Source organism: Lactuca serriola, chromosome 5 (genome assembly GCF_051521515.1).
Source record: "Lactuca serriola cultivar US96UC23 chromosome 5, Lser_US96UC23_V15, whole genome shotgun sequence".
In the NCBI taxonomy this organism is placed as follows: Eukaryota; Viridiplantae; Streptophyta; class Magnoliopsida; order Asterales; family Asteraceae; genus Lactuca; species Lactuca serriola.
Genome location: NC_136412.1, coordinates 297,245,554 through 297,271,620, shown reverse-complemented (window position 1 = coordinate 297,271,620; position 26,067 = coordinate 297,245,554). Strand labels below are relative to the sequence as shown.

The 26,067-nt window shown below is 36.0% G+C and overlaps 2 protein-coding genes and 1 pseudogene across 2 annotated transcripts; 2 read left to right on the top strand and 1 right to left on the bottom strand.

Moving 5' to 3' along the window:
- Positions 1-891: 891 nt before the first annotated feature.
- LOC145054735 (mitochondrial import inner membrane translocase subunit TIM17-2 pseudogene) lies at positions 892-1,771 on the bottom strand (annotated as a pseudogene).
- A 6,029-nt stretch (positions 1,772-7,800) lies between these two features.
- On the top strand, positions 7,801-9,943 carry LOC145054734 (tRNA/rRNA methyltransferase (SpoU) family protein). Its single transcript, XM_079002989.1, has one exon. It carries the CDS (start codon positions 8,047-8,049, stop codon positions 9,850-9,852), a length of 1,806 nt encoding a protein of 601 aa, XP_078859115.1. The 5' UTR covers positions 7,801-8,046; the 3' UTR covers positions 9,853-9,943.
- A 2,152-nt stretch (positions 9,944-12,095) lies between these two features.
- LOC145054733 (uncharacterized) lies at positions 12,096-15,998 on the top strand. Its single transcript, XM_079002988.1, has 14 exons — positions 12,096-12,454; positions 12,741-12,796; positions 12,870-13,044; positions 13,202-13,303; positions 13,446-13,517; positions 13,683-13,799; positions 13,894-13,971; positions 14,302-14,364; positions 14,465-14,561; positions 14,674-14,752; positions 14,851-15,062; positions 15,148-15,293; positions 15,585-15,707; positions 15,805-15,998. Exons 1-14 carry the CDS (start codon positions 12,359-12,361, stop codon positions 15,976-15,978), a joined length of 1,590 nt encoding a protein of 529 aa, XP_078859114.1. The 5' UTR covers positions 12,096-12,358; the 3' UTR covers positions 15,979-15,998.
- Positions 15,999-26,067: the final 10,069 nt, after the last annotated feature.

Here is a 26,067-nt window from a genome sequence, read left to right as displayed (position 1 = left end):
TCTTTGTTCTATAAAAACTCTAATGAAAGGCCCATGGCAAGAAGAAGTGTTTTATTCCATTATAAAAAAGATAGAATATGCAATACATGTCAAGAAAGATGGATATAACATCCCTAAGATACATAAAATGATATCGACTTCTTTGTTCTATAGCAACTCATATCAAAGTATATCAGAGACTAATCTTTCACACTAATTTTTATTGTTCAAAAAGCATACCATTTTCAATTTTTATGGATGTTATACACATCAATTTCAGGCGACATACTTCCAGCAACTTATATTAGGAGCTCACTATTGCATTTTCAATTTCATGTGATATATATGTTGTTCAATTTATCAAGTTATGTACGAATTGCTGTGAAACAAATCTGCCATATCAATTGAAGCTTGAAAATTTGTGATTTTGTCCAAAGTCTACTAGAATGTATTCATCATGCAGAAAAGGTGTTCGATAAAATGTGTCAAATGTTTCTCATTCATGTAATTCCATGTTAATTTCCAAACCATTGCTACTTTGTACAATCCATCATTAGTCTTTAAAAAACTGTAAATGAGGACGTTACCCTAAAAAAACTGTATTAAAATGTCTAAAGAGAATGTATTAAAAGACACAGAGAGATCTAAAATCAAAGTTTTGTGTATGATTATATAACAAGGAAGTGAACAAGAAAATAGGATCTAAATCAGAAATCTGGGTGCCATTAAAGATAACCACTTGATGTCAAATGAGGTCAGAAATCAAGTAATTAACAACAAAAAAACCATGGCAATTCATGATCTTACATGAAGAGATTTAGTGGAAGACCCAATGACTTTATACTATATGCAAAATTGTATACCAAAGCTATGGAAATGACTTTAGCAATTGTGTTTTTGCTTTAGGATTGCTTTTTCAACTGAAACTCAATATGGTATGAAATTATTTGATCGAAACAAGTTTTTATTTCTACAACAGATTCCATAACATTGAAAAATTATTCAAATGACTGAAAATAAGGTCTCACAGATTCATTTGAATTCAAAAGAAGGAGGCGCCGGCGAATCAAAACTCTCCAGAACTTCAGTTTTGACCTTCTGATTTGGCTCCTCTTGCTTGCCACCAAATAACCCACCAAACCACGATGTCGATGATGGTGATGATTCAGCAGGTGGTGGATGGCTCTGATTAGGAAACTGGAGCCCTAGAGGCATATTCTGAGGTGGTTGAGATGGTGGCTCTTCGATCATCACCGGTGGAGGCTGTTGTGCGCTAAGGAACTTATTAAGCATGATTCCAGCTCCTTCAATTAGGGCTAACAAAACACCCCCAAAAACTGCAGATCGAGTGGCGGGGCCTAAACCCTGGCGCATCTGGAGGAAACCTCCGGTGGCGGCGCCGGAGATAATCGAGTTCCATGGATCTTCCTTCTGGCGTACGTAGACCATGGTACAATCGAAGCAGGAGAACAAACCACCCCATACGGCGAAGCTGCCACCGACACGTGGTGCGTTCATACGAACGGCTTGTGTCCCGCCGATGAAACGTTCGCCTGTTGGTGAGTTGTAGACTCCTTTTAGAAAGTGGAAAGCGGAGCCGCCGACGGCGCCCATGCCGAAAGCGCCACCGATGTCGTCCAAGATCCTATCCGGGCATGGTTCTCTGGAGGTTTCCGGTGTACTCATCTTTGCGTTGATGTAAAAGAACTGAAAAACAGATTTCGAGGGTTTATAGGGTTTTCCGATCGGAGCGGAAACAGGGCGTGCCTTAATTTATTTATCAAAGTTGATTCATGTAGCCTTTTGTACTTGTTACCAAATTTTATGTCATGAATTTAAGAGTGAATTACAATTTTTGGTCCTTACAGTTGCCACGAAATTATAGTTTTAATCCTAGTTTTCCAATTTTGAGACCATTGGTTTCTTTGCCAGTTATGATTTAAGATTTAGTCTTTGGCTTTCTTACCGTCAAAGTCTTCGGTTAAATCTTTATATTGTTAAATCTTTATATTCTAATAAAAAAATTAATCTTTTTTTTTGTTAAATGTCATTATAATACAATTCTCCATTAATATTATGTCGCGTATCATAGAGATATATTAGACAAACCACTTTAAAATTTAAATTTACTTTTACTATTTTACTAATTATATGTTAAATTTAAAGTTATAATAACTTTAAATTTTTGGTGTATCTTTTACCACGAGTTACAAACTAGGATTTATTATAAGACTAAAATGCAGATGCTATGTTTTGTTTTTATTCTTTTTAATTCACATTTTTTATTTTTAGAATTATTAAATAGTCCCCATTCTTAATATAACCATTGTGTTGGTCTGATGACCGGGAAACAACAAACACCGGTAAAAGAACATGTCAATGATGGAATGACTACAAAGGATGTTCGATGTAGTTTGTGGAATTGTTTTATAAACTTTCATATATTTTTTTTTCAAAAAATTATGTTTCTAACAACTTAATTGTAAAGCATTTTTCAATAAAATTACATGACAAGTTTTTACAGCTTATATATATATATATATATATATATATATATATATATATATATATATATATATATATATATATATATATATATAAAGTTATATGAATTGTTAAAAATAATACATGCAAAAAGATATGTACAATTGCAAAGCTTTATACACTCACAAAGTTTACTGATCGTCGGAAACCAATGCAAACCTTTAATTACATGTCATAATGATACTATTTGAAAATTTTATGTAAATTTAGTTATAAGCATCTATAAAAGAATGACCAAACATGAAGAAAACTGTCACTTAGTTACCATCACAATTCATTTTCTCAAAATTTTAATATAAAATTAGTGGTAGGACTCAAATTGATCAATAAACCCTTCATGTTTCCATGTAGATCTGAAAACATCATCATAAACTTTCCAAATAACTTTTCGTTGGAAGTATATATTTTTCAAAGCGGCTCGTTTAAAGTGTTTTCTTTGTAGATTCAACACCTTTGAGTAAAAGTATATGTCTTGTTTAGGGATGTCAAAAAGTCTCGGGAGACCCCGGTCCCATATGAGAGATAATTGTTTAAAAAGTCAAGGGTGAGGGTGGGGGTGAGGGCACGATTAATCCTCGTTTTAATTTCCGAGGCGAGGACGAGGGAGGGCAGTCCAGTCCCAAACCCCTAATGGAGGCCCCGTTAATAAATTATTTATATTAATATATATTAATTATATAAATATAATAAATAATAGCAATGTTTTTGAGCTTTCAAAATCAACAAAATACCATGTTTTTAAGTTGTTAGTATAACGGTTTTGAGATGTTATAATATTTTTTTTAACATATAAAATTATATTATAAATAACTATTTTTTACCCAAAATAGCTTCTTTTAATCCAAAAAACTTCTTTAGCAAAAAAAAAGGACAACCCAAACGGAGGCGGGGCCGGGGGATGGGAGGCTAGAGATTTCAAGGAAAGGGGAACGGGGGAATTTCGAGGGTGAGGGCGGGGGATGCAACATTCGTCCTGCTTGCCCTTGTTGACATCTCTACTTTAGTATATTTCTTCGGTTTTGGCATTTTGTCATGATATGAATGAGAAGTTTTTTTACCAAAACAAAAATGTAATATCGTATTATTAAATAATAACAACAACAATACCAAAATCTCATAAACATGAGGTAATGAAGATGCACACATGTATATCTTCACCAAATGTTATGGAAACTTGTTACATAGACAACCTCTCGTAGTCATAACATTCAACTATTTAATAAATATGCCTTGATTTTTATTTTTGTACAATAGATTTTTATTAGTTGTATTACTATCGTAATAATAGTTTGTATAAAAAAACATAATTTCAGTTATCGTGACAATTTTTTAGGACTAGTAATTCAACTCATGTATAAGGTAGTTGATAATTTGGTTAGTAAGAGGAGCCTGTTCTTGTTAAAGGTAGACAAATTCTAGGTGGTCATTTTATTATGAATGAAATCATGTTTTGTTGCAAGTTCAAAAATAATCGACTATGGTTTTCAAAGTTGACTTTGAAAAAACTTATGATTCGATGAGGTGGGATTTTCTTGATGATGTTATGCGTAAAATGGGGTTTAGAGACAGATGGAGAAGATGGATTCATGGGTGATTATCCTCTTCCCGGGGATCGGTTCTGGTCAATGGTTCTCCCACGGAAGAATTCCAATTTTTCGGAGGCTTGAGACAAGGTGATCCTCTTTCACCATTCATTTTTTTTATCTTGATCATGGAAAGCCTCCGTGTGGCGTTCCAAAGAATTGTTGATTGTGGTTTATTTCATGGTATTACTATTGATTCCTCCTTTGGGTTTCGTTTATCTCATATTTTTTATGTGGATGATGCTATTTTCTTGGGGGAATTGAAGGAGTTGAATATCAAAAATATTGTTCGCATGCTTCATTGTTTCTTTTTAGCTTCGGTTCTGAAAATTAACTTAAATAAGAGTAAAATTCTTGGTTTTGGGGTGCCTAGTATATAAGTTGAAGATTTAGCTTCTCTTATTGGGTGTGCGCCTATGAATACTCCTTTTCCTTATCTGGGGCTTATTGTGGGAGAGGATATGTCCTAAATTTCAAGTTGGAAAGACATTGTTCTTAAAGCGGTGGATAAACTTTCTAAATGGAAAGTTAAAACCCTTTCGGTAGGTGGTAGACTGACTTTAATCAAGTAGGTTTTGGGCTCTCTTTCGACTTTCTTTATGTCTTTATATAAGGTTCATATTTGTATCCTAAACTCGTCGAAGGCCTTTCATAATAAGTTCCTCATTGGAGTTGATATGGATGAGAAAAAAATGAGTTGGATTGCTTGGAAAAAAGTTCTCGCTCATAAAAACATGGAGGTTTGGGGTTTAGAAGTCTCTTCTCTTTAAATAGAGCCCTTATTTTTAAGTAGATTTGACATTTTTGTACTCTTCAGATTCTCTTTGGGTGAAAGTGGTTAAATATATTCATGGATAAAAAGTGTTTGTTGGTTGTCGTTTACATACGGGGAGGGCTTCAGTTAGGATTGATATTTTGAAAGCTTCTAATAGTTTGAAGAAAAAGGCTTGGATGTTATGTCTTTTGTTCTAATAGGATTTGAAATAGAGCTTCCACCTCTTTATCGGAAGATAATTAGGTTGGTGGTATTTCTCTTAAAAGTCAACTTCTAAGACTTTTTAATCTTGAGTTGGATAAACAAGTTACAGTTCAAGCTAAATTGGAACAGGGTTCCTTCTCTTCTTCTTTTTGTAGAATGCCTAGAGGGGGAGCCAAATCTCTTCAATTAGATGCCTTTTTCGGTTGATGGACTCCATTTCTTTGTCTCATTCTGTTGACATTTGTGGTTTTGATCATTTTCAGGAGCAGGGGGATTTCACAGTGGTTTCAGTTAGATATTTCATTGATGAAAAGACTATTCATTCTACTTCTCTTGAGACTAAGTGGAATAAATTGGTGCCCATAAAATTTAATGTTTTCGCTTGGCGTTTGGATCTTGACAAGCTCATGACACGTGACAATCTTCTTTCTAGGGGTTTGGATGTCCCGTGTTTGATTTTCCCTATATGTGATTCTTTTATTTGAAAAAAAAAGGAATCATTTGTTCTTCACTTGTCGTTATGGTAGGGCTATGATGATTGTTCGTTTGCTTCATATGAAGACTAGCAACTTTGGTTTTCTTCAATTCGTTGCTCAGGGTTGATTAAGTACTAGTTGTAGGGCGTCTTTTATTCGCTTTTGTGGCACATTTGGAATTACAGGAATGGTTGGGTCTTTGCTTCCTCTATTCCGCGGAAGACAGTGTTATTTGACAATTTTGTCACTCAAACATTCTTTTGGTGTAAAAGTAGGTCTAAGAAAAATTTAGTTTGGGTTGGTTGGCTTCAAAAACCCCTACTTCCTATTTCTTCTTCATGAATCGCTTTGTTTTGCTAACTCCATGCTAGTTTGTTTTGTTTAATAATAAAATTCAGTCTTTCCAAAAAAATCATGTATAAGGTGATATTCTTTTCTTTTGTTAGATATGCTAAACCAACTTTGTTGACGATGCAAGCAAGCTTAATTTGGGGTTTTCGAAATACTAAATTATATGAAGCCATATAATCGTCGACAATAATTTAGGAAGGTGAGTAGACATGTAAGTGTTAAAAATGATAATATAGTCGAAAAAAAAAACAAAAGGGACCAAATGTGAACACAAACAACAAGTTCGATGATATATTGGGTACAAAAAAAGGAAAGAGACCAAATGTGAACAAACTCAACAGTTGCTTACCTTCATGAGTCATTTCCCTTTACTCATTTACAAAAAATTTCATGTCATCTCCTGTTCATATTAATGACTTTATGAGGTTCATTATTACTTCTTTTTAAAACATAACACACAAAGAACATTATTCATACATGTACAACTTTGTAATTCACTTGCATATTTATTAGAGGAATCTTTGATATTTTTGTAGCTTTAATTTCATTTAATTTTTGTGGGGAAAATGACTCAGGAGGGAAACCAACTGTTGAGTTTGTTTACGTTTCGCCCTTTTTTTGTGTACCCAATACACCATCAAATTTGTTGTTTGTGTTCACCATAACCCTTTTGACTGACTATCACAGGTGATTGCCGGTCAAAATGGTTATGGTGAACACAAACAACAAGCTCGATGATAGATTGGATACAAAAAAGTGATAAAATATGAACAAACTCAAGAGTTGATTACCCTCCAAAGTCATTATCCCTTCCTTAAATTTTGCATGGAAGATGTTACGCCTTGTTCCCGAGTTCTACTTAAGGAGGGAAATGGGAGGATACAGAAGGAAAGTGAGGGGCGTCGAAGGAAAATCGTGTTCCCGAGTTTCATTAATGGAAGGAAAGTGAGGGGAGGGAAAAGATTTTGGAGTCATATTTTCCTTTCAATTTTTTCTCCCAAATTGGACGGATTTGGGAAGAAAGTGAGGGGAAATTTTTTTTCAAGTTTTATTTTCTTTTTCCTCCTAACTCGGGAATACAAAAACTTAAAATTTTTCTTTCATTTTTTTTTTTCATTTCCTTCGAACTCGGGAACATGGTATAACGAATATTTTCATTCCCATCCCTTTCTTTCGGTCAAAATTTTCCTTCCATTTCCTTTAATGAATTTACAAAAAAACTGGGGAACAAGGTGTTAAATCTTGTTGGTACTACTACTTTGGCTATGTTTGGCGTACTAGCTGAAAAACTAATTGTTAGCTGAAAAGCTAGTTAATAACTGAAAAGCTAGCTGTTAAATAAAAAACTAGCTGATAGCAAAAAAGCTAGTTGATAAAAAATAACGTTTGGTAAAACTAGCTGAAATATATAAAATTATATGAAAGGACATGTAAGAGTATGTGTTTCTATAATTAATTAAGGGGTGTATTTGAAAAAAATTTAAAAAGCTCCTAAAAAGTTAGTCTAAGTAGCTTTTAAAAAAACTAGTTTATAAGCTACTTTTTGGCTTACCAAACACGACAACATAAAAAAACTCGAAAAATAAGCTAGCTAATAAGCTAGTTGTGGCGCGCCAAACACAGCCTTTATCACCGTTTTGGGTTTAAATAATATATTTTTGTCTTACTATATAAGTATATATAGTTGGCTTTGTACATGCAAATAGTAACACAACTTTTTATGTAGAAAATTTATACGTCTTTTCATTTTTCAATAAGAAAATGTTATGAATATACATAATGCAACTTTCAGGGACCAATTGAATTAATTTTAGGGAACCTGGAGCGCCTGAGTGCACTTTCCTCAAACTATTAGGTACTACAACCGATTTTATCCCAACCTATATGTTATTCCCCTGCTTTCTTTCTCAAAAACCCTAACATGGCTTATCTCTGTACTTTGTGAGCATTTCGAAGACCCAATAATGGCAAATTAAGCCCCTAATCATCACAAATGGAGCTGGTAAGTTAGTCGAGATCAATCGAATTTCTTCACGCAGGTTAATTTCTTTCTCCGTTCAAAGTTACAGAAAGCTTTTAAATTCTTCGAGTTTCGAATCATTAACTACACCGTAGTTGTTTTGTTGCTGGCATAATGTATTGTAATTTTACCAAGTGCCATGCTTTCCCTTTCGCCATTAGAGCTTCTTCGCAACCACCAAAATGTTTTCTACCATTCTATATAAAACCCAAAACTCCCCAGTTTTCTCCTATTTCAAATCCTGAAACAAATGTTTTCTACAAGTCCAGAATTACGAGCTATAGAACTCCCTCTGTTGGGTTTATGGAGAAAACACATGAGTATTGTCAGTTATTAGGGACTGCAGATAGGGATAGTTTTGTTAGTTTCAATCAACACGTTAGGAAGAAGAGAGAGCATGTATATGCTGCAAAAAGTGAATCCCTTTCAAATGGGCTTCATTCAAACCCTAGAAAATTTTCCACTTCCTATTCTCGTAAAGTGGTTGAAGGTACTACCGATTCTCCAAATCCCCTTCCTTGGTTAGCTAAAAATAAAGATAAGGAAGTTAAAGACTCTGAAAAAGAAAAACCTGCTCCAAGGAGGTCATCTTGGGAAATCTCAGCTGAAAAGTTCTCCAAAAATGGCACACAGACAAGGGAAAAGATTAGGAGAAAAGATTTCAAACCAAGAAACAAGACATCAGAAGATGAATCAGCTACAAGAAAGTTCACTCGAGTGCGATCTTCTTGGGAGACATCAGCTGAAAAATTTGTGAAAAGGGGAGATGAAAGTAGGGAAAATGGTAGACGATTTAATGAAAGTAGGGAAAATGGTAAACGATTTGATGAAAGTAGGGAAAACACTAGACGATTTGATGAAAGAAACGATTATAGGGAAAGAAGGATTTCTGAAGACGATTCTGACCTTGAAACTCAAGAAGCTGACAATAATAATCCCAATTGGTATAAGATTCAAGAGAGATTCGAATCATTCGATAGGGTTAATGTGGAACGAAATGACAAGTGGAGTAGGCAAGACAATTGGGGAAAAAAGGTATGGAAAGAAGCAACCGAATCAAGCATACCAAAAATGGTCGGTGAATGTGTCTATGGAGTGGGCCCCGTACTAGCTGCACTATTAGCAAACCGAAGAGAATTCTATGTTTTATACATTCAAGAAGGCATCGACTTAACCGGAAATAACAAAAAGAAAAAAGACAAAAAAGGGTTCGAAAAAGTTTTAAAAGTAGCCGATAAACTAGGATTAACAATAAAAGAAATCTCAAAACATGATCTCAACATGATTGTGGACAATCGTCCACATCAAGGTCTAGTTCTCGATGCTTCACCATTAGAAATGGTGAACATTCGAGAACTAGACCGCACAGCAGGGGACATGGACATGTCCATGTCCCCGCTGTGGTTAGCGCTGGATGAAGTTATGGACCCACAAAACCTGGGTGCCATAATTCGTTCAGCGTATTTCTTTGGTGCAGCAGGGGTTGTACTTTGTGCAAAGAATTCTGCACCACTTAGTGGGGTTGTAAGTAAAGCGAGTGCTGGATCGCTTGAGTTGATTGAGCTTAGGTGTTGTAAGAATATGATGCAGTTTTTGGTTTCTTCGGCTGAAAATGGTTGGAGGGTTGTTGGTGGTTCGGTGAGTTCACGAGCTGTGGGTTTGACTGAGTTACGAACCGGTGAGCCAACGGTTCTGGTTTTGGGGAGTGAGGGCACGGGGTTGAGACCGTTGGTTGAGAGGTCGTGTACTGAGTTGGTTAAGATTCCGGGGAATATTCCGGTTCATTTGAGTGGTGGGTTTGAAGATGGTGAATCTTTTGTTGCTGTTGAGAGTTTGAATGTTAGTGTTGCTGCTGGGGTGCTTCTTCATCATTTTGTTGGAAATAGTAACAACAAGACTGTGGTTGACATTGAGGGGTAATTCTGTAATTCTGTAATAGTAATTCTTTTTGGGTTTCATGATTATGTTTATGTTTATCATATATTCATATGCAGTTATTTAAGTTTTTTTAGTTAGTGCATTTGATATTGAAGCATTTGATTTAATGTTGATTGATTGATGTATGCTATTTCAGTTGATAATGCTTCAAACAAGGATTCATTTATTAGGATTTGAAGTGAGATAGATGAACAAACTCATCTTCATTAGGATCTTGGAATGTTAGTGTTCCCAATTTAAGGTAATCGGTCAAGGTCAAATCGGTTAAAAGTCAAAAGGTCTAAGATATTAAAAAGTCAAAATAAGTCAAGAGTAAAAGTAAAAAATAATTAGAAACTAATATACTAATATTAATTTGAAGTTGATGACTTTATTTGTTCCCATCTCTCTGCCATCCATCTCTCTACCTAGGTCTTCCCTTCGGTAAATTTCTCTCTTCCATCTCTTTTATGTCTTTCTATCTCTCCATTGTATTGATGTTAAATACTACAATATGTTTTTTTTATGATTAATTACTTATTTTGTTAGGACATTAGCAATATTATTTTTAAAAAAAATTTTATTTATAACTTAAGGTCCTCGATTAATCATGTCTAAACCAATTAGCCCTAGACAAGTAATTGATCCATGGAGGCATTATTATGTTCACAAAATAATTGATCCATGAAGGAATTTTTCATATATGCTTACAATTTAAGGATAAAACTCATATTCTTTTCTATAATCCGTACAGCCCCACCAAATCTATATTGATTGTTTTATCATCAGTCAATGATTTCTTATATGAATATAACAAATGATTTCTTTTAACATACTTTTAGGTAGATTGTACTAAGTTGTTCAACATATAACTTAAATATCATATACTACTTGTAAAATAAATTTGTATGAAAAATATATTATATAGACAATTATAAGTTCAAAATGATGCTAAGGTCATTGCTTTATGGCAAATAATTGGTTACAGAGATCTTTAATCCTTAGCTTTATGGAACTTAATGCCGTTTATTCTTATTTATAATTTAAACCAATAAGTTTTCAAATTTTTAGTGAAAATGGCAAAATAGTTGAAATAAAAAGAATTAGGACTTTTTCATAAACTGTGCCAGATAATTAGACTTTTCTGAAGGTAACTTGATAAAAAATAGTTTAACAGTAAAAAAGGTTGATTTGAATTTTTTATCCGGTAATCAGGATTTTTTTGTTAACAAAATAAAATTTGGGACTTTTACATAAACTGACCTAAAGTATTAAGATTTTTTTGAAGATTTTCCAAAAACTGATAAACACAAAGTAAAAATTAAGTTGTAAAAGAAAATATATATATATATATATATATATATATATATATATATATATATATATATATATATATATATATATATATATATATATATATTATCGCCACTTAGTGTGGTAAAAATGGTAAAAGTAGTTAAGGCCGTGAAAATGGTGTCATGACCACGTAAGCTCCAGTATGATCCATCTTGATTTACCATGACAAAAGAAAAAAAAAAGAAGGAAGTGGTGCTATTAACATGCCATGACAAGGCATTGTTGAAAGAGATATTGAGCTAAACATGTAGTGGCGAATGTAAAAATTTATAGGAGTGGTGACAAAAAAAAAATCCACACAACACAACAAATACTAATAGTTGCTTATATTTTTTTTAATGGTTGTACCTTAATACAAAACATATAATTTATTTTTAACATATTTTACATTTCGAAGCTAAAATCGAGTATGGGCCTGGGCCTGGGGAACCTTAGGTCCCCCATTAACAAATGTACTTGTAGCTGTGAACTTGTGATTTGGTGCTTGTTGTGCTAATTAAGACAATGTCCAGGGGTTGTCGAGACCACTCCTGTATACATAGCATATATGTTTTTTAATCAATTTGAAGTTTGAACAATAATTTCTATTTTTTATTATGAGTACAAAAATGGTACCTTATATAATTTCTATTTTTCTATTTTGAACAATAATTTCTATTTTTTATTTATGAGTACAAAAATGGTACCTTATTAAAGGGAAGTGAATAAATTGATTTATCCACTTGAAATATATATATATATATATATATATATATATATATATATATATATATTATTAACTTGTACTATAAATGCTGGAAATATTTAGAAACAAGTGAAAAATTACTTCCTAAACCGATAAAAAGCTTAATTTAACCGAAAACATGAAAATTTCCCGGAAAAATATTGATTATTATTTATGGTAAATGTAAAAAATTACGGCGTCTCTGTGTCTACCCTTTTTTCATCCCTCACCTCCCATCTCCGCCGTGAGTCACCGTCTTCCTCTTTCTCGACGGCGATCTTAAAGAGAAAGGCAATACACATTGCCATGCGGTTAATTTCATGTAGGGTTTCTTTTATTCGTTTAAAAGACCTGTACGCCGCTTTGATTTAATCACAGCGAGGCCTCGTTGTTTATACATGCACATTGGAATAGCTTTACGGATTTCCGATGGATATTACGCCGTACGTCGAATCATTCGACACATTTCTGTTTTTTGTCAGCAGAACATTTTGTAGTCCGTTGGCCATTTTTGTTCAGATCCAGGTTCGTGATTTTCCATTTGTCAATTCATCTCTTTCACAGGAATGATAATGCGTTATTCTTCTTATAAACCTTTTGGTTTTATATTGTTAGCCATGAATCTGATTCTGATGTCATCGTGTTGAGTTACCCCCATGTTTGATGTAGAATCGTTTACTCTTTTTCTTCAAACACAAATTATTACGCACAATCACAAAATCTGGAATTCAAATGAGTTTGAGGCAAAACAGAGATGATTTACTACATTAACATGGGGCAAATTTCTGAATATTTGTTATTGACGCTACAGGGATGCGTAATATGCTTACTCCTGGCTCTTGGATGGTCTCTAGCAGCTTATATCAGGTATGGAATTTAGTCAATTTGTTACAGAAATACCGAACACCAATCTGAAAATAAATAAACCATTTTTATGCAGAATAAGAGAAATATGGGAGATGGAAACATCCATGCAAGGTGGCAATTCCTTTGCATTTCTTTCTCATGATATCCATGATCTTGAACGTTCTAAGCAAGAAGACTTGCCAGGAGTTACAGTAGTTATGCCCTTGAAAGGATTTGGAGAACACAATATACACAACTGGAAAACCCAGGTATATATTTATATTTATATATATATATATATATATATATATATATATATATATATATATATATATATATATATATATCCAACAAAACTCATAGATTTGAAGAATACATACAAGTTCTCACATACTATATGATATAACAATATATCTCCAAATGCAGATAACATCTCTTTATGGTGGGCCCTTAGAGTTCCTATTCATTGTTGATAGTACTGAAGACCCTGCATATCATGCTTTATCTAACTTACTTATAGATCACGAGGTAGGTTTATTGCATCACTAACATTTAATTTGTTGTAGTGTCTATATACCCCTTAGACAGATTAGCTTAATGGGTTAAGTCTTGTCTCCATTAAGTTCATGAAAACACAAAGAAACAAGTAATTAAGTTTACATGCATGCAGGATGAGATTGATGCAAGCATAATAATAGCTGGCCCATCTACAACATGTAGTCAGAAAATTCATAATCAGTTGGTATGCTGCAAATCAACTTGTGATGTTTCTTGAGGCCAGAGGTTATTATTGTACATGTGTGGGCTATTCATTATATATGGATTTTATGGTGTAATTAATAATACTATTGTTTTAAACATTTCAATACAGATATATTATTATTTTTGACTTGTGAAATGGGGTTAGGTTGGAGTGAAGAAAATGAGTGAAGGAAGCAAATACGTATTATTTCTAGATGATGATGTTAGACTGCATCCTGGATCAATTGGATCATTGATTGCTGAAATGGAAAAGAATCCTGAGGTATGCATAGAATTGATGGTGATTTTATTTACTTATTGTTATTTTTTTAAAAAAATTTCTCTATTTTTGAACTTTTGGTGGTTAATGTATGCAGATATTTATTCAAACAGGGTATCCCCTTGATTTACCTTCTAGGAGTTTAGGCAGCTACTGTATTTATGCATATCATATGGTAATCTACAATTTATATTATTGCAAAATTTCTGTTTTGTGTTTATAGTTAGTTTTTGGAAAATTGTGCCAAATAGCAAACATAGTTAAATAACTCTAAGCATAAAGCTAACATACTTTATTTTTTTATGGACACAGTAGCAACCAACTTGTATTTTTCTACTGATTTAAGCAATATGTAACCTAAAACCTATAAAAATGACAGATGACGTGGCAGATGATGTGGACAACGCACCCACCCCTTTGCCACGTCAGCATTTTTATAAGTTTTAGGTTACATATTGTCTAAACACTTGAATGTATGTCGATGGCATTTATATCTTGTTTACAGCCATGCTCAATGGGATTTGCAACAGGTGGAAAAACATTCTTCCTCTGGGGAGGTTGCATAATGGTATCCATGTTTTGACTTTTGAGTTTGACCACCATATATAAAAGTTTTAATAATTAAATTAATAAAACACTTCTTTTTTCCTGTTTCTTTCTATATATAGATGCATGCAGATGATTTCAGAACTGACAAACATGGCATTGTATCACAACTTGAAGATGGTGGATATTCAGATGATATGACTCTTGCAGCTATAGCCGGTAATATATATATATATATATATATATATATATATATATATATATATATATATATATATACACACACACACACACAGAGTTAGAAAAATTATATCGATGTTCTTTTTTGTAGGAGCTCATAAGAGGCTTATAAGATCACCTCCTTTTTCTGTTTTTCCTCATCCTCTTGCAAGCGATATTACTCTCTCAAGGTCTCAATGTTCCCATTCTCCTCTTTCTTTTTTGGATAAATGATATTTTTATTTATTTATTTATTTATACTAATTTCATATTTTTATGTTTTTAATAGGTATTGGAATTATTTACGAAAGCAAACATTCGTGTTGGAGTCATATACAACATATGAAAACTGGATAAGAAATCGTGCATTATTTTGTACACACTGCTACCTATCTTGGGGATTTGTAGCCCCATATGTTATGGCTGTTTTTCATGTTGTAGCTGCAATTAGATTGAAGTTAAATGAGTATTTTCTTGAAGATCATATTTTTGACCCTATTGGTGAGTTTTTTTATAACCATTTGAATAAGTGTAAAATTATTTATAAAGTTCGTATTCGCATTTTAAAAAAAAAACTTATTTCCAGGTTTGATATTGGCTGGGTGTCTAGCTATATGCACTGGCATTACACTTCATTCAATGTGGAATATGACAAGAATAGAAGTCGAGTTATGCAACATGTTGTCCCCTGAGTCGCCTACATTGTCTCTTAAATCTTACAATTGGTTTTTGGTGAGTTTTTAAAAACTAATCTTCATAATTTTTCAAAAGTTTAAACGCAAGAAATATCAATTTACTTTCATTGTTTTGTACTTTTGTTTATTATAGCAATGCCATTCACAGTTATAATTGGGTAGATTTTTCCAAGTATAATGTCCTAATTATATAAAAAAAAATACTAAAAAAGGATGCTATAATGGTATATTACACAAATAAATGAACGTACATTGTTATTTTTTGCATTTAACTTTTAACTTTTTGAATCGTTAAATACTGATCCAGTGTAAAAAAATGAGGGAACAGGTGTTTGTTGCAATGTTGGTGGACAATTTTTTCTACCCGATTTCAGCATTTTGTTCCCATTTTTCTCAGTCTGTTATTTGGTCTGGTATTCGGTATTATTTGAGGAGGGGGAAGATAGTAAAGGTATGATTCATTAAAGATTAAAAAAAAATGAATATGGTTAAATCACGAGCTAAAGTATTTACACAATTTTTAATAACTTTGTATTTTTTATGATCAGATTGAAAGAAGCCAAAAGGGTAGGAAACTTTCAGATCTAGCAGCTAAGCGTTTGTATGTGAAGAAAAGAGGAGATCAAGAACAAGAAAAAGCTCAACCTCAAGCCAAACCCTCAATTGCACGTCATTTATCAAAAAGTTTTCGTTGGAGATTACCAAAAAAGCATCAAATGTAAAAAAAGATTTACTATTAACTGCTGACTTTTTAAACATTTACTATATATATATATATATATATATATATATATATATATATATATATATATATATATATATATATATATATATATATAGACTTTGTAAAAGATTGAATTGTATTATTGTATATTAACGTGATTACATAGGAATATATATAATAGACATATTTACACTCTAACCCTCTAGAATCTAATATATAAAATATTGTCTAATATCCCCCCGCAAGCTAAGGCCGGGGAGCGACCTGTAGCTTGGACCGCAAAAAGAGAAATCGATGTGAAGGTAGAGGCTTGGTAAACACGTCTGCGATCTGATCATTTGTGGAGATAAACTGAACCGAGAGCTGTCATTGGGCAACTTTTTCCCGAACAAAGTGAAAATCAACCTCAACATGATTAGTGCGTGCATGAAAAATAGGATTGGCTGATAAATATGTTGCACCTAGATTGTCACACCACAAGGTTGGAACAGACCGAGGAGGGACCTGAAGTTCATGCAATAAAGATTGAAGCCATGTGAGTTTAGCAACTGTATCGGCTAAGGCTTTGTATTCAGACTCTGTAGATGACCTAGAGACAGTCTTTTGTTTTCGGGCTGACCACGAGACAAGGTGAGACCCAAGATATATAGCATATCCCCCAGTGGATCGTCGGTTATCCGGGCAACCAACCCAATCAGAATCAGAGAAGACACTAAGAGAATTAAAAGTTGCATCAGTGTAAGCATGTAGACGTGAACCAGAATCTTGTTTAATCAAAAGCCCATATGTAACCGTGCCAAGTAAGTATCGTAATATTCGTTTGACTGCCGCCCAATGATTTTGAGTTGGAGAATGCATAAATTGGCATACCTTGTTAACCGCAAAGGAAATATCTAGACGTGAAAGAGTTACATACTGAAGTGCACCCACTATCTGGCGGTATTTGACAGGGTCTTCAAACTGACGGCTATCTCCAAGAGCAAGATTAGATGTAGTAGTGAAGGGTGATGACACTGGTTTGGCGTTGGATAGGCCGGCTCGTTGAAGAAGCTCAAGAATATATTTTCTTTGGGACAAAAGCATATCAGAATTATGTTTCATAATTTCAATTCCCAGAAAGTATGACAGTGGCCCCAAGTCTTAAATAGCAAAGGTTCGGCTAAGACTTTGCACAACACGGTCAATGGCAACTGTATTATTTCCCGTTAAGATAATATCATCAACGTAGACGAGCATGTACAAAAGAACACCTTTGGAGGAGTAGATAAACAACGATGGATCGGTTTTAGAGCCAGTAAAGCCAAGAGCATGAAGAGCGGTGGGCAATCGATGAAACCATGCTCGAGGGGCTTGCTTTAGTCCATACATGGACTTACGAAGAAGACAAACATGATTAGGCTATGTGGGATCGACAAAGCCTGGATGTTGTTGCAAATAGTCCGTCTCGGTTAGATTTCCATGTAAAAAAGCATTTTGCACATCAAGTTGTCGCATGGGCCATTTTTGTGCAACCGCCAAGGAAAGAACAACCCGAATGGTAGTGGATTTGATAACCGAGCTAAAAGTTTGTTGATAGTCAATACCCTGCTGCTGACGAAACCCTTTAGTGACCAGGCACGCTTTATAATGCTTAATGAGCCCGGTTTGGTCCTGTTTGAGTTTGTAGACCCATTAACAACATCATAATTTGGAACATGAGGAACTAAGGACCAAGTACCATTTCGTAAAAGAGCCGAATATTCCTCTGCCATGGCCTGATGCCATTGGGGGTGTTTGTTAGCAACGGTAAAGGTGGCTGGTTCGGTTTCAGGAGAGGAGATCTCGGTGTGGTAAGATGTGGCATCATAAGGTTTAGTGGGTTTAGGATTAGGGCGAAGGTTGGAGGGTCGAGAACGTGGTAGGGTTTGGGTAGAAGAAGGTATGTCTGGATGAGACGGGGTAAGTGTATTGGGGCTTCTATGATAGGTATATAGAAGAGGGGGTTGGGTTGGAGATGGTGGAGCTAAAGGTGGTGCCGAGTTAGGTGTTGTAGGTGGTGGTGTATTTATTGATATGGCGGGATCGGGAGTAGGATAAGATGATATATAGGGATTTGGAGTGGGTAAGATGGGGTCGGTAGGGGCAATAATTTTGTATGGGAAGGATTGTTCGTGGAAACAAACTTGTCAAGCTATATAAATCCGACCAGAAAGGGGATCGTAGCACCGATAACCATAATGAGAAGTGCTATAACCAAGAAAAACACATGGTAGGGATCGAAAATCCATTTTGTGCTTGTTGTATGGACGAAGATGTGGATAACATTGACAACCAAACACCCAAAGGAAGGAAAAATTTGGTTTGTGATTAAACACGTGTTCAAAAGGTGAGATGTTGGAATTTGTCCGAGATGGCATACGATTAATGAGATAAACGGCTGTGTCAAAAGCAAAATGCCAAAAATGTTGTGGAACACGAGATTGCGCAAGTAAAGTAAGACCAATTTCGACCACATGACGGTGACGTCGCTCAACGAGTCCATTTTGCTCACTCGTGTGAGGGCATGAGAGACGATGATTAATACCAAGGGAAGAGAAAAAATGAGCAAGATTCCGAAGTTCACCTCCCCAGTCCGTTTGAATGGATTTTAATTTGGTTTGGAATTGTCGTTCGACAGTGACAAGAATTTTTTGAAAGTGTCATAGACATCAAATTTGGATTTTAAAGGAAAAAACCACATAAAGCGAGAAAAGTGATCAACACACAATAGAAAGTAACGATGACCATCATAGGAAGCAATGGGAGCGGGTCCCCAAACATCACAGAAAAGTGAATCCAAAATATGCGTACTTTTATAAGTAGAAGATGACAAATGAAGCTTTGAGAATTTGCCAATAGAACAAGAATCACAACTAGAAGTATCACATTTATTTAGTAAAGGTAAACTGTATCTAGAAATCATCGACTTCAACAATTGTGGATGAGGATGCCCTAATCGTTGATGCCAAGTGGTGGAGGAAGCACGGGTGACAGAGAAGGCGACTTTAGAAATAGGTTGAATCTGCGGAAGGTGGAAAGAATCGAGACCACCATTACTTGGACCCGTGAGGAGGATAGTGTGAGTAATCTCGTCCTTCACAGCAAAAAAAAGAAGAGTGAAATTCAAAATAAACATTGTTATCATGACAAAACTTTTGAACAGATAGAAGGTTTTTTTATTTTTTTTTTTAATTTTTGGGACATGAAGTATATGTTTAAGGGAAAAGGTTTTATTTGGAGAGTGAAACTGTGAGGAGCCAATATGGAGAATGGGTAAACCTTTACCGTTGCCAACATGAATATTGTCATCACTATGGTATGCCTCCGAATGATCAAAGCTCGAGAGATCCGGAGTGACATGATTACTTGAACCGGTATCCGGAAGCCAAGTAGTGGATGTTTGTGAGCAGTAATCTATAAAATTTGCAGATGGTTGTTGTCTCGCTCGAATGGTGGTTGGGTCACGATTTGGACATTGGAACGGGACATGACCAATACCGCACCTGTTACAAGTATCATAAACAGTGTTTTGATTTGATGCCCAACTAAATTGATTTCGATTACCTCCTCCATGTTGACGGTTGTTGTAGCACCCGGTTCATGGTACGTAAATGTTATTCGAGTATTTCCTTTCTTTTAGCCTTGGACTCGGCGAGTCAGAGGTCCGACTCGCCGAGTGGATGCGGGACCCGGGACACGTTTAAGTTGGTGACTCGGCGAGTCCATATCCTGGACTCGGCGAGTCACAGCTGTTGGATGAAACCCTAAGTTTCAGGGGTTTGCACCCTATTTAAAGGACTTATCAGCCCCAAGCCGGCCCCCATTGACCCTTAAAGCCCTGTATCTCTCGTTCTAAGCTATTCTTTGAGAGTTTGAGGTTAGTGGGTGTGTTTTTGAAGGCTTTGAAAGAGGAAGGAAGTAGATCCAGAAGAAGGGAAGCCATCCAAGCATTATTTGTGTTCTTCCAGCAGTTCCTTTGAGGTATAACCCTTTTTCCCCTTGATTCTATGCTTAAAACTTCATTTGGGTCCTTCTTGGTCAATTCCCCAAGTTTGTATGTGCATTATATATCGTAATAAGGCGTTTGGCCTTTGGATCTAGGCAAGATTGAGCTCCAGGAGCTCAGATCTGTTAGCTTTTTGGCCCCATGTGGCTTGTTAGCCCTAGATCTACCCTTTTGAGACATTTTGAGCCCTAAAATCCATATTGGTGAATATCCACACGTAAAGTTGGAAACTTTACGTGTGATTCGTGTCCTAGAAGTCCAGATCTATGAATGGCATGGACTGGAATCGAGCAAATCGGTATATTTAAGGAGTGCATGGCAACGACTCGTCGAGTCGTTCATGTGACTCGGCGAGTCTGCTCGCGAGTCTTCGAGTTTGTCCCCCTTTTTGTAGTGTCGAGTGAGCAGTGAGTCACAGGGTGTGACTCAGTGAGTCGGAAGCTTAACCCATCTATGGAGGTACTCGGCGAGTCAATGCCCCGACTCGGCGAGTTCAAGGCAATCTCCTTAGATCAAGAACAGACTCGACGAGTTGTTCATACAACTCGGCGAGTCTTAGCATGGGTGTTCTTCGGATGAAGATGGACTCGAAGAGTTGTTCATACAACTCGGCGAGTAGGATGAAGGACTTGAATATTGGTCATGAAGGCGAACCCGTCGAGTCGTCGCCTAACTCGACGGGTAGGATCGGGATTCAGGGCAGTCGTTTGCGTAGGGACTCGGCGAGTCGGAAAGCCAACTCGGCGAGTCGAGGTCAACTGAAAGTTGACTCTGACTTTGACTTAGGGCAAGGTCAGGGGTAAAATGGTCATTTTACCCAAGGGTCAGTGAGCAGTGTTTGATTGAGTGTATTGTGGGAATTGCAGCCGGAGGGTTTCCGGAGCAGCAGCAGCAGTAGTAGGTGATCAGTTCCCTCACAGACCAGCAGCTATTTCGAGGTGAGTTTCCTTCCCAGTAGGAACGGGTCTAAGGCACCAAGGCCGACCCGTGTAGACGAGATGCTAGTACTAGAGTGTGGGCCGAGCCCGTATCTCTGTTGTAGTTAAGTACGGTATATGTGTTAATATGATAGAATTGCTTATACTTGTTGTCTGCGTGATACTTGTATGTTATGGGTTAGTGGTTGAGTGTGGGCAGGGCCCGTATCTCGCCGAGGTCGGAGTGTGGGCTAGGCCCGTATCTCCCAGATAACGAAGTGTGGGCAGGGCCCGTATCTTCACAAGTGTGGGCGAGGCCCGTATCTCCCGGCTAGCGAAGTGTGGGCAGGGCCCGTATCTTCCCGAGTGTGGGCAAGGCCCGTAACTCCTAGCTGAATAATGGCTGCTATATGTTGCATGGTATGTGGTATTATGGGGGAACTCACTAAGCTTTGTGCTTACAGTTTTCAGTTTTGGTTTCAGGTACCTCCTCAGCTAGGGGAAAGGAGTCGGCGCGGTAGCAGCACGTCACGCACACACTCTCCGGTTTCCGCATTTACGAGCTTCACTGGGATTTGTACTCTGATATTTTAATTGAATGTATGAATTGGCTTTTAGACATGGTTCACTGGTGTGATATTTTGATCAGACAATGTTTTAGCCTTTTATATTTTCTAAAAGTAATGTTTTTAAAACGAAATTTTTGGTCATGAAAAGTGGGTCGTTACAGTTGTTGAAGCTGCCCCGATTGCGGTTGTTTGTTGACCGATTGTTTCGGTCTCAGTTGTTTCCCGATCGATTGGTGTAATAAGCTTGTGCAGGTTGTGGGTTTATTGGTTGAAGTTGTAGACCCAACTGTTGTGCAAGCTGTTGAACAACCCGGAGTGTCTCGGTTTTTGTCATGGACTGTCTGGCAGCAGAGGGAGTAGGTTGGCGAGAGAGGGTAACGGTCGTGAAGGCTTGGGCCGGTGACACTTCTGTGAATGTCTTCTTGACCATGTAATCATGGTCTGATAGAAGACCATGGAGTTCAACAAAGGCAGTCGGGAATTGCCTAGCCAGCAAGGTAGATTTTAGCCCATTGTATTCTTCCTTCAAGCCGGATATAACAAGCATTACTAGGTCTTTTTCTTTATCGGTTCGCCGATATTGGCTAGTGCATCCGAGTATTCTTGTGCTCGAGTAAGGTAAGCCGAGGAGGACTCATCAGCCTTCATGGCAATCTTCAAAAGCTGAGTTTTGAGAGTGTATTCACGTGAAGAAGTGTGAGGAGCATATGCACGCTCAAGAGACAACCAAAGATCACGGGATGTAGTACCATGAACATGTTGAAAAGATGCTTCAGATATGGTGGATAGGATTAACATTCGAACATGAGCATCATTGGAAACCCAAATTGGATAATCAGGGTTGGGTGTCGATGATGAAACCACAGCAGCAGCTTGCTTACCAGAAGAAGTGGAGGATATGATAGTGATCGGAGGACACAAAATTAAGCCATCAACGTAGCCAAAGAGGTTGTTCGTGACCAGGAAAGGCTGTATCATCATCTTCCAGTAGCCATAGTTGCTTGGGGATAAAGTAAACCCAAACTTGTGAGAGTTGTGGGTGGTCTTCTCAGAAGAGGAGAAAGCTGTGAGCGATGCCATGTTTTTTATTTTACAGCCTGATGTTTTAAGACAAAAAAGGAAAATATGAGGGAAAGAAGATCAACGTAGGGAAGCCGTATTAGGGTTAGCCGGCTCTGATACCAAAATAGACTTTGTAAAAGATTGAATTGTATTATTGTATATTAACGTGATTACATAGGAATATATATAATAGACATATTTACACTCTAACCCACTAGAATCTAACATATAAAATATTGTCATATATATATATATATATATATATATATATATATATATATATATATATATTCTTTCCCTAGTTTTTTTATTGTATATTTTTAAACTTCTTGAGGCAATACTTAAAAGAAAAAAAAAAGAACTGATTTTATTAAGAGAATTGCTACCATTAGCAATTTGGCATGAAATTTCCCAAAAACATATAAAAGTAGGTAATGTGACCTTCTCATTTCACTTGCATAACATTTATGACACTTGATAATGTGGCCTAATTAGGACTAAAATTTTAATGTAGTTCACAAAATACATTACCATTGTGGTCGTATTATGTGACATATTTAACATATTTTCTTGATAATGTGTTCAAAGGGGACCAAAATGTGACTAACATGGTAATGTATTCTGCAAACTACGTTTTCGTCATATTATATGACATGTTGAATACACTTATCAACACTTATAAGCTGCTCATAATACATTAATAACAAAGTCATAAGATACATTAATGTAAGGGATAATTGTAACGCCCGCGTTTCCAGGCTAAGGGACCAAAATGTGACTAACATGGTAATGTATTCTGCAAAGTACGTTTTCGTCATATTATATGACATGTTGAATACACTTATCAACACTTATAAGCTGCTCATAATACATTAATAACAAAGTCATAAGATACATTAATGTAAGGGATAATTGTAACGCCCGCGTTTTCAGGCTAGGCATTTTCGTTGATGTAATAGTCTAGGTTAACCCTTGTAACTCTTTTGAAGTATTAATGATGAAATATTTGAGTATTATGTGAATGATGTGAATTATGTGTTTATTTACTTAATTATTATAATTTAATGAATTAAGAATAAATTAAGCGTCAAAATTAAAGTATGAGATAAGCCCGATATCTTTGCATAAAGTTGTAGTGGCCGAAACGAGGTTTCCGAATATATATAGAACGCCTAAATCTGACTTCGTATGAGGAAGTTATGAATTTCTGAAGTTTCGACTTAACGGTATGCAGCCCGAAATACTCGATTTGAGATCGAGCGGTTTTTAGCCGAAACAATCTAAACGAGAATCGAAGATCTCGTTTTTAGTAGCGAAACGATGAAAAGTTAGGCGAGAACGGACGTTGGACGAAGAAGTTATGAATTTATAACGAAATTTTCCTGTCCGGGCCTACTAAAAATAAATAATAAAAATAAAGTAAAAAATTAGCTGACGGAGCCTAAACGAAAGTTCTAGAGCGTAGTCTCATCTACGCGTGGATATAAAGAACGTCGAAAACGGAGTTCGTATGACGAAGATATGAATTTTCAAAGTTTATTAAATAAATAATATTTAAATTTATTTATTATGTCCGATATTATCCAAAGAGGAGTCAGCGGACTTATCCGAAGTACGCCCAGCGTACTGGCGTACGCCCAGCGTACTGACGTACGCTCAGCGTAGAGCGAAGCATGACACGCCTCGCACTCGAGTTCTTCGGATGACGCATGCAATGACGATTTCGGAGGCGTACGCCTCGCGTAAGGCTGTACGCCCAGCGTACTGCGAGGCCTCAACCTCCTATAAATAGGATGCGAGGGTTCCGGGCATTTTTGCTCATTTCTTCTCTTTTTCGTGCCGAAGCTCTGTGTGTAAACCCCCGAAGCCATCCCGACACCCCGGATCTCATATCCAAGTTAAGAAGGAAGTTTTACGCTCCCGAGATCCTGAGAAGTGCGATTCCCGAGCCGAAGCTCTGCACGCGAGGAGTTCGATTTTTGTAGAGATCTTCCAGATCTGCCGAAGAATACTACTTCTATAAGCCGTAGTGCTGTCCGATCATCTTCTGATCAAGTGAGTGTGTAGTTACTTTCTTCTAACGCATAATTATGAAGTATTTTATATAAAATATGTGTTATGTGTATATTTTGTTGTTATATGTGTGAATGTATATTCACTTTCTTCTATCTCATAGATCTGATTTATTCTCTATGAAATACGTGTTATGTGGGTGTGCCTCATCTGTTATGTGGAATATGTATTGAATGAGAATGCTATACAGGTTTTAAACTATGTATAAAAATATATATTTTTATCTATTAATACGTTGGGTAGAACATGGGTAGATAGTTGACGTGTGATAAACAGATGAGAGGCCTCGATGTTGTTTTTGATTCAGACATCTAGCGGAGTTTAGATGATGACCGCAGACTTTTCTAGACAGTCATGTGGAACGCTAGCAGGCTCGCCACCTGTAGGTGTTAATGAACTTGGGTGTTCATTCGCTGTACTCCATCCCCCTCATGGTTGCCTTATTTGACTTATATTGCCGAGGAACCCCCGAAGCATGTGTGGTCTCTCCGATGAAATATTCTTAGACTAGGTCCCTTATGTTAGTTGTCTTAGGGACGTAAAGTGAGAATAACGGGAATGGGTAATTGGGTTATTGTTGGTTGGTGGAAATTAAATATAATTATTTATTGTGGGTTGAAAACCCTATATGCTCACCAGGCTCCCAAGCCTGACCCACTCAGTTTATTTGTATTACAGGAAGTGGCACAAGGGCATAGGATGGATGAACCATCAAGTTATTTTGTTTACAAGTCTGTATATGTATATATTTGTTGAATGACTTGTAATGTTATCGTTTATGCTTTATGGTCTGTATCGGAACATGACATCCCGAGTTTTGATTACATAATGAAAATACATTTCTTTATGAAATGCTTTGGTAAATATTATTTTAACATATTTTGTTTTTGGGAACAAATTCCGCAACTCTTTCAAATCAAAAGGATTTACTTTGAAAATGTTTAAAAAGCATAAATGAAACCGGTCTTTTCTGGCCGAGATTTTGAGGATGTCACAATAATGACTTAAAAGGGTAAAATATTTTTCGATTTGTACACATTTGGTCACTGAGTTTTTTTTCGTCCACATTTACCCCTTCAACTTGTTAAACTGTACACATTCAGTCCTTATGACCGGTTACTCCAAGTTAGCCGGGAAAAATAACTTAATAGGGTAATATATTTCTCATTTTGTACACATTTAGTCCTTAATATTTTTTTGTTTCAAAATAAGTCATTTTTGTTTTTGTACACATTCAATATTTATGAATGTTTTCTTTGGTTTTTTCTCACAACATGATACGAGGGTCAATCATTGATGAAGTGTGTGGGGCTGTTGATGTTTATGTGTAATGTCTCATTTTCACAACCAAAATTTTTCATTTCTAAATAAGACAAAACTCCCTAATTATAAATCCAATATTAAGAAAAAACATTTATTCCAAAATACATTTATCGAAAATC

Coding starts and splice junctions, on each gene's coding strand:
- LOC145054734 (XM_079002989.1), top strand. CDS start 8,047: ATGTATTGTAATTTTACCAAGTGCCATGCTTTCCCTTTCGCCATTAGA.
- LOC145054733 (XM_079002988.1), top strand. CDS start 12,359: ATGGATATTACGCCGTACGTCGAATCATTCGACACATTTCTGTTTTTT. Junction 12,455..12,740: donor CCATTTTTGTTCAGATCCAG/GTTCGTGATTTT, acceptor TTGACGCTACAG/GGATGCGTAATATGCTTACT. Junction 13,972..14,301: donor GTATTTATGCATATCATATG/GTAATCTACAAT, acceptor TCTTGTTTACAG/CCATGCTCAATGGGATTTGC.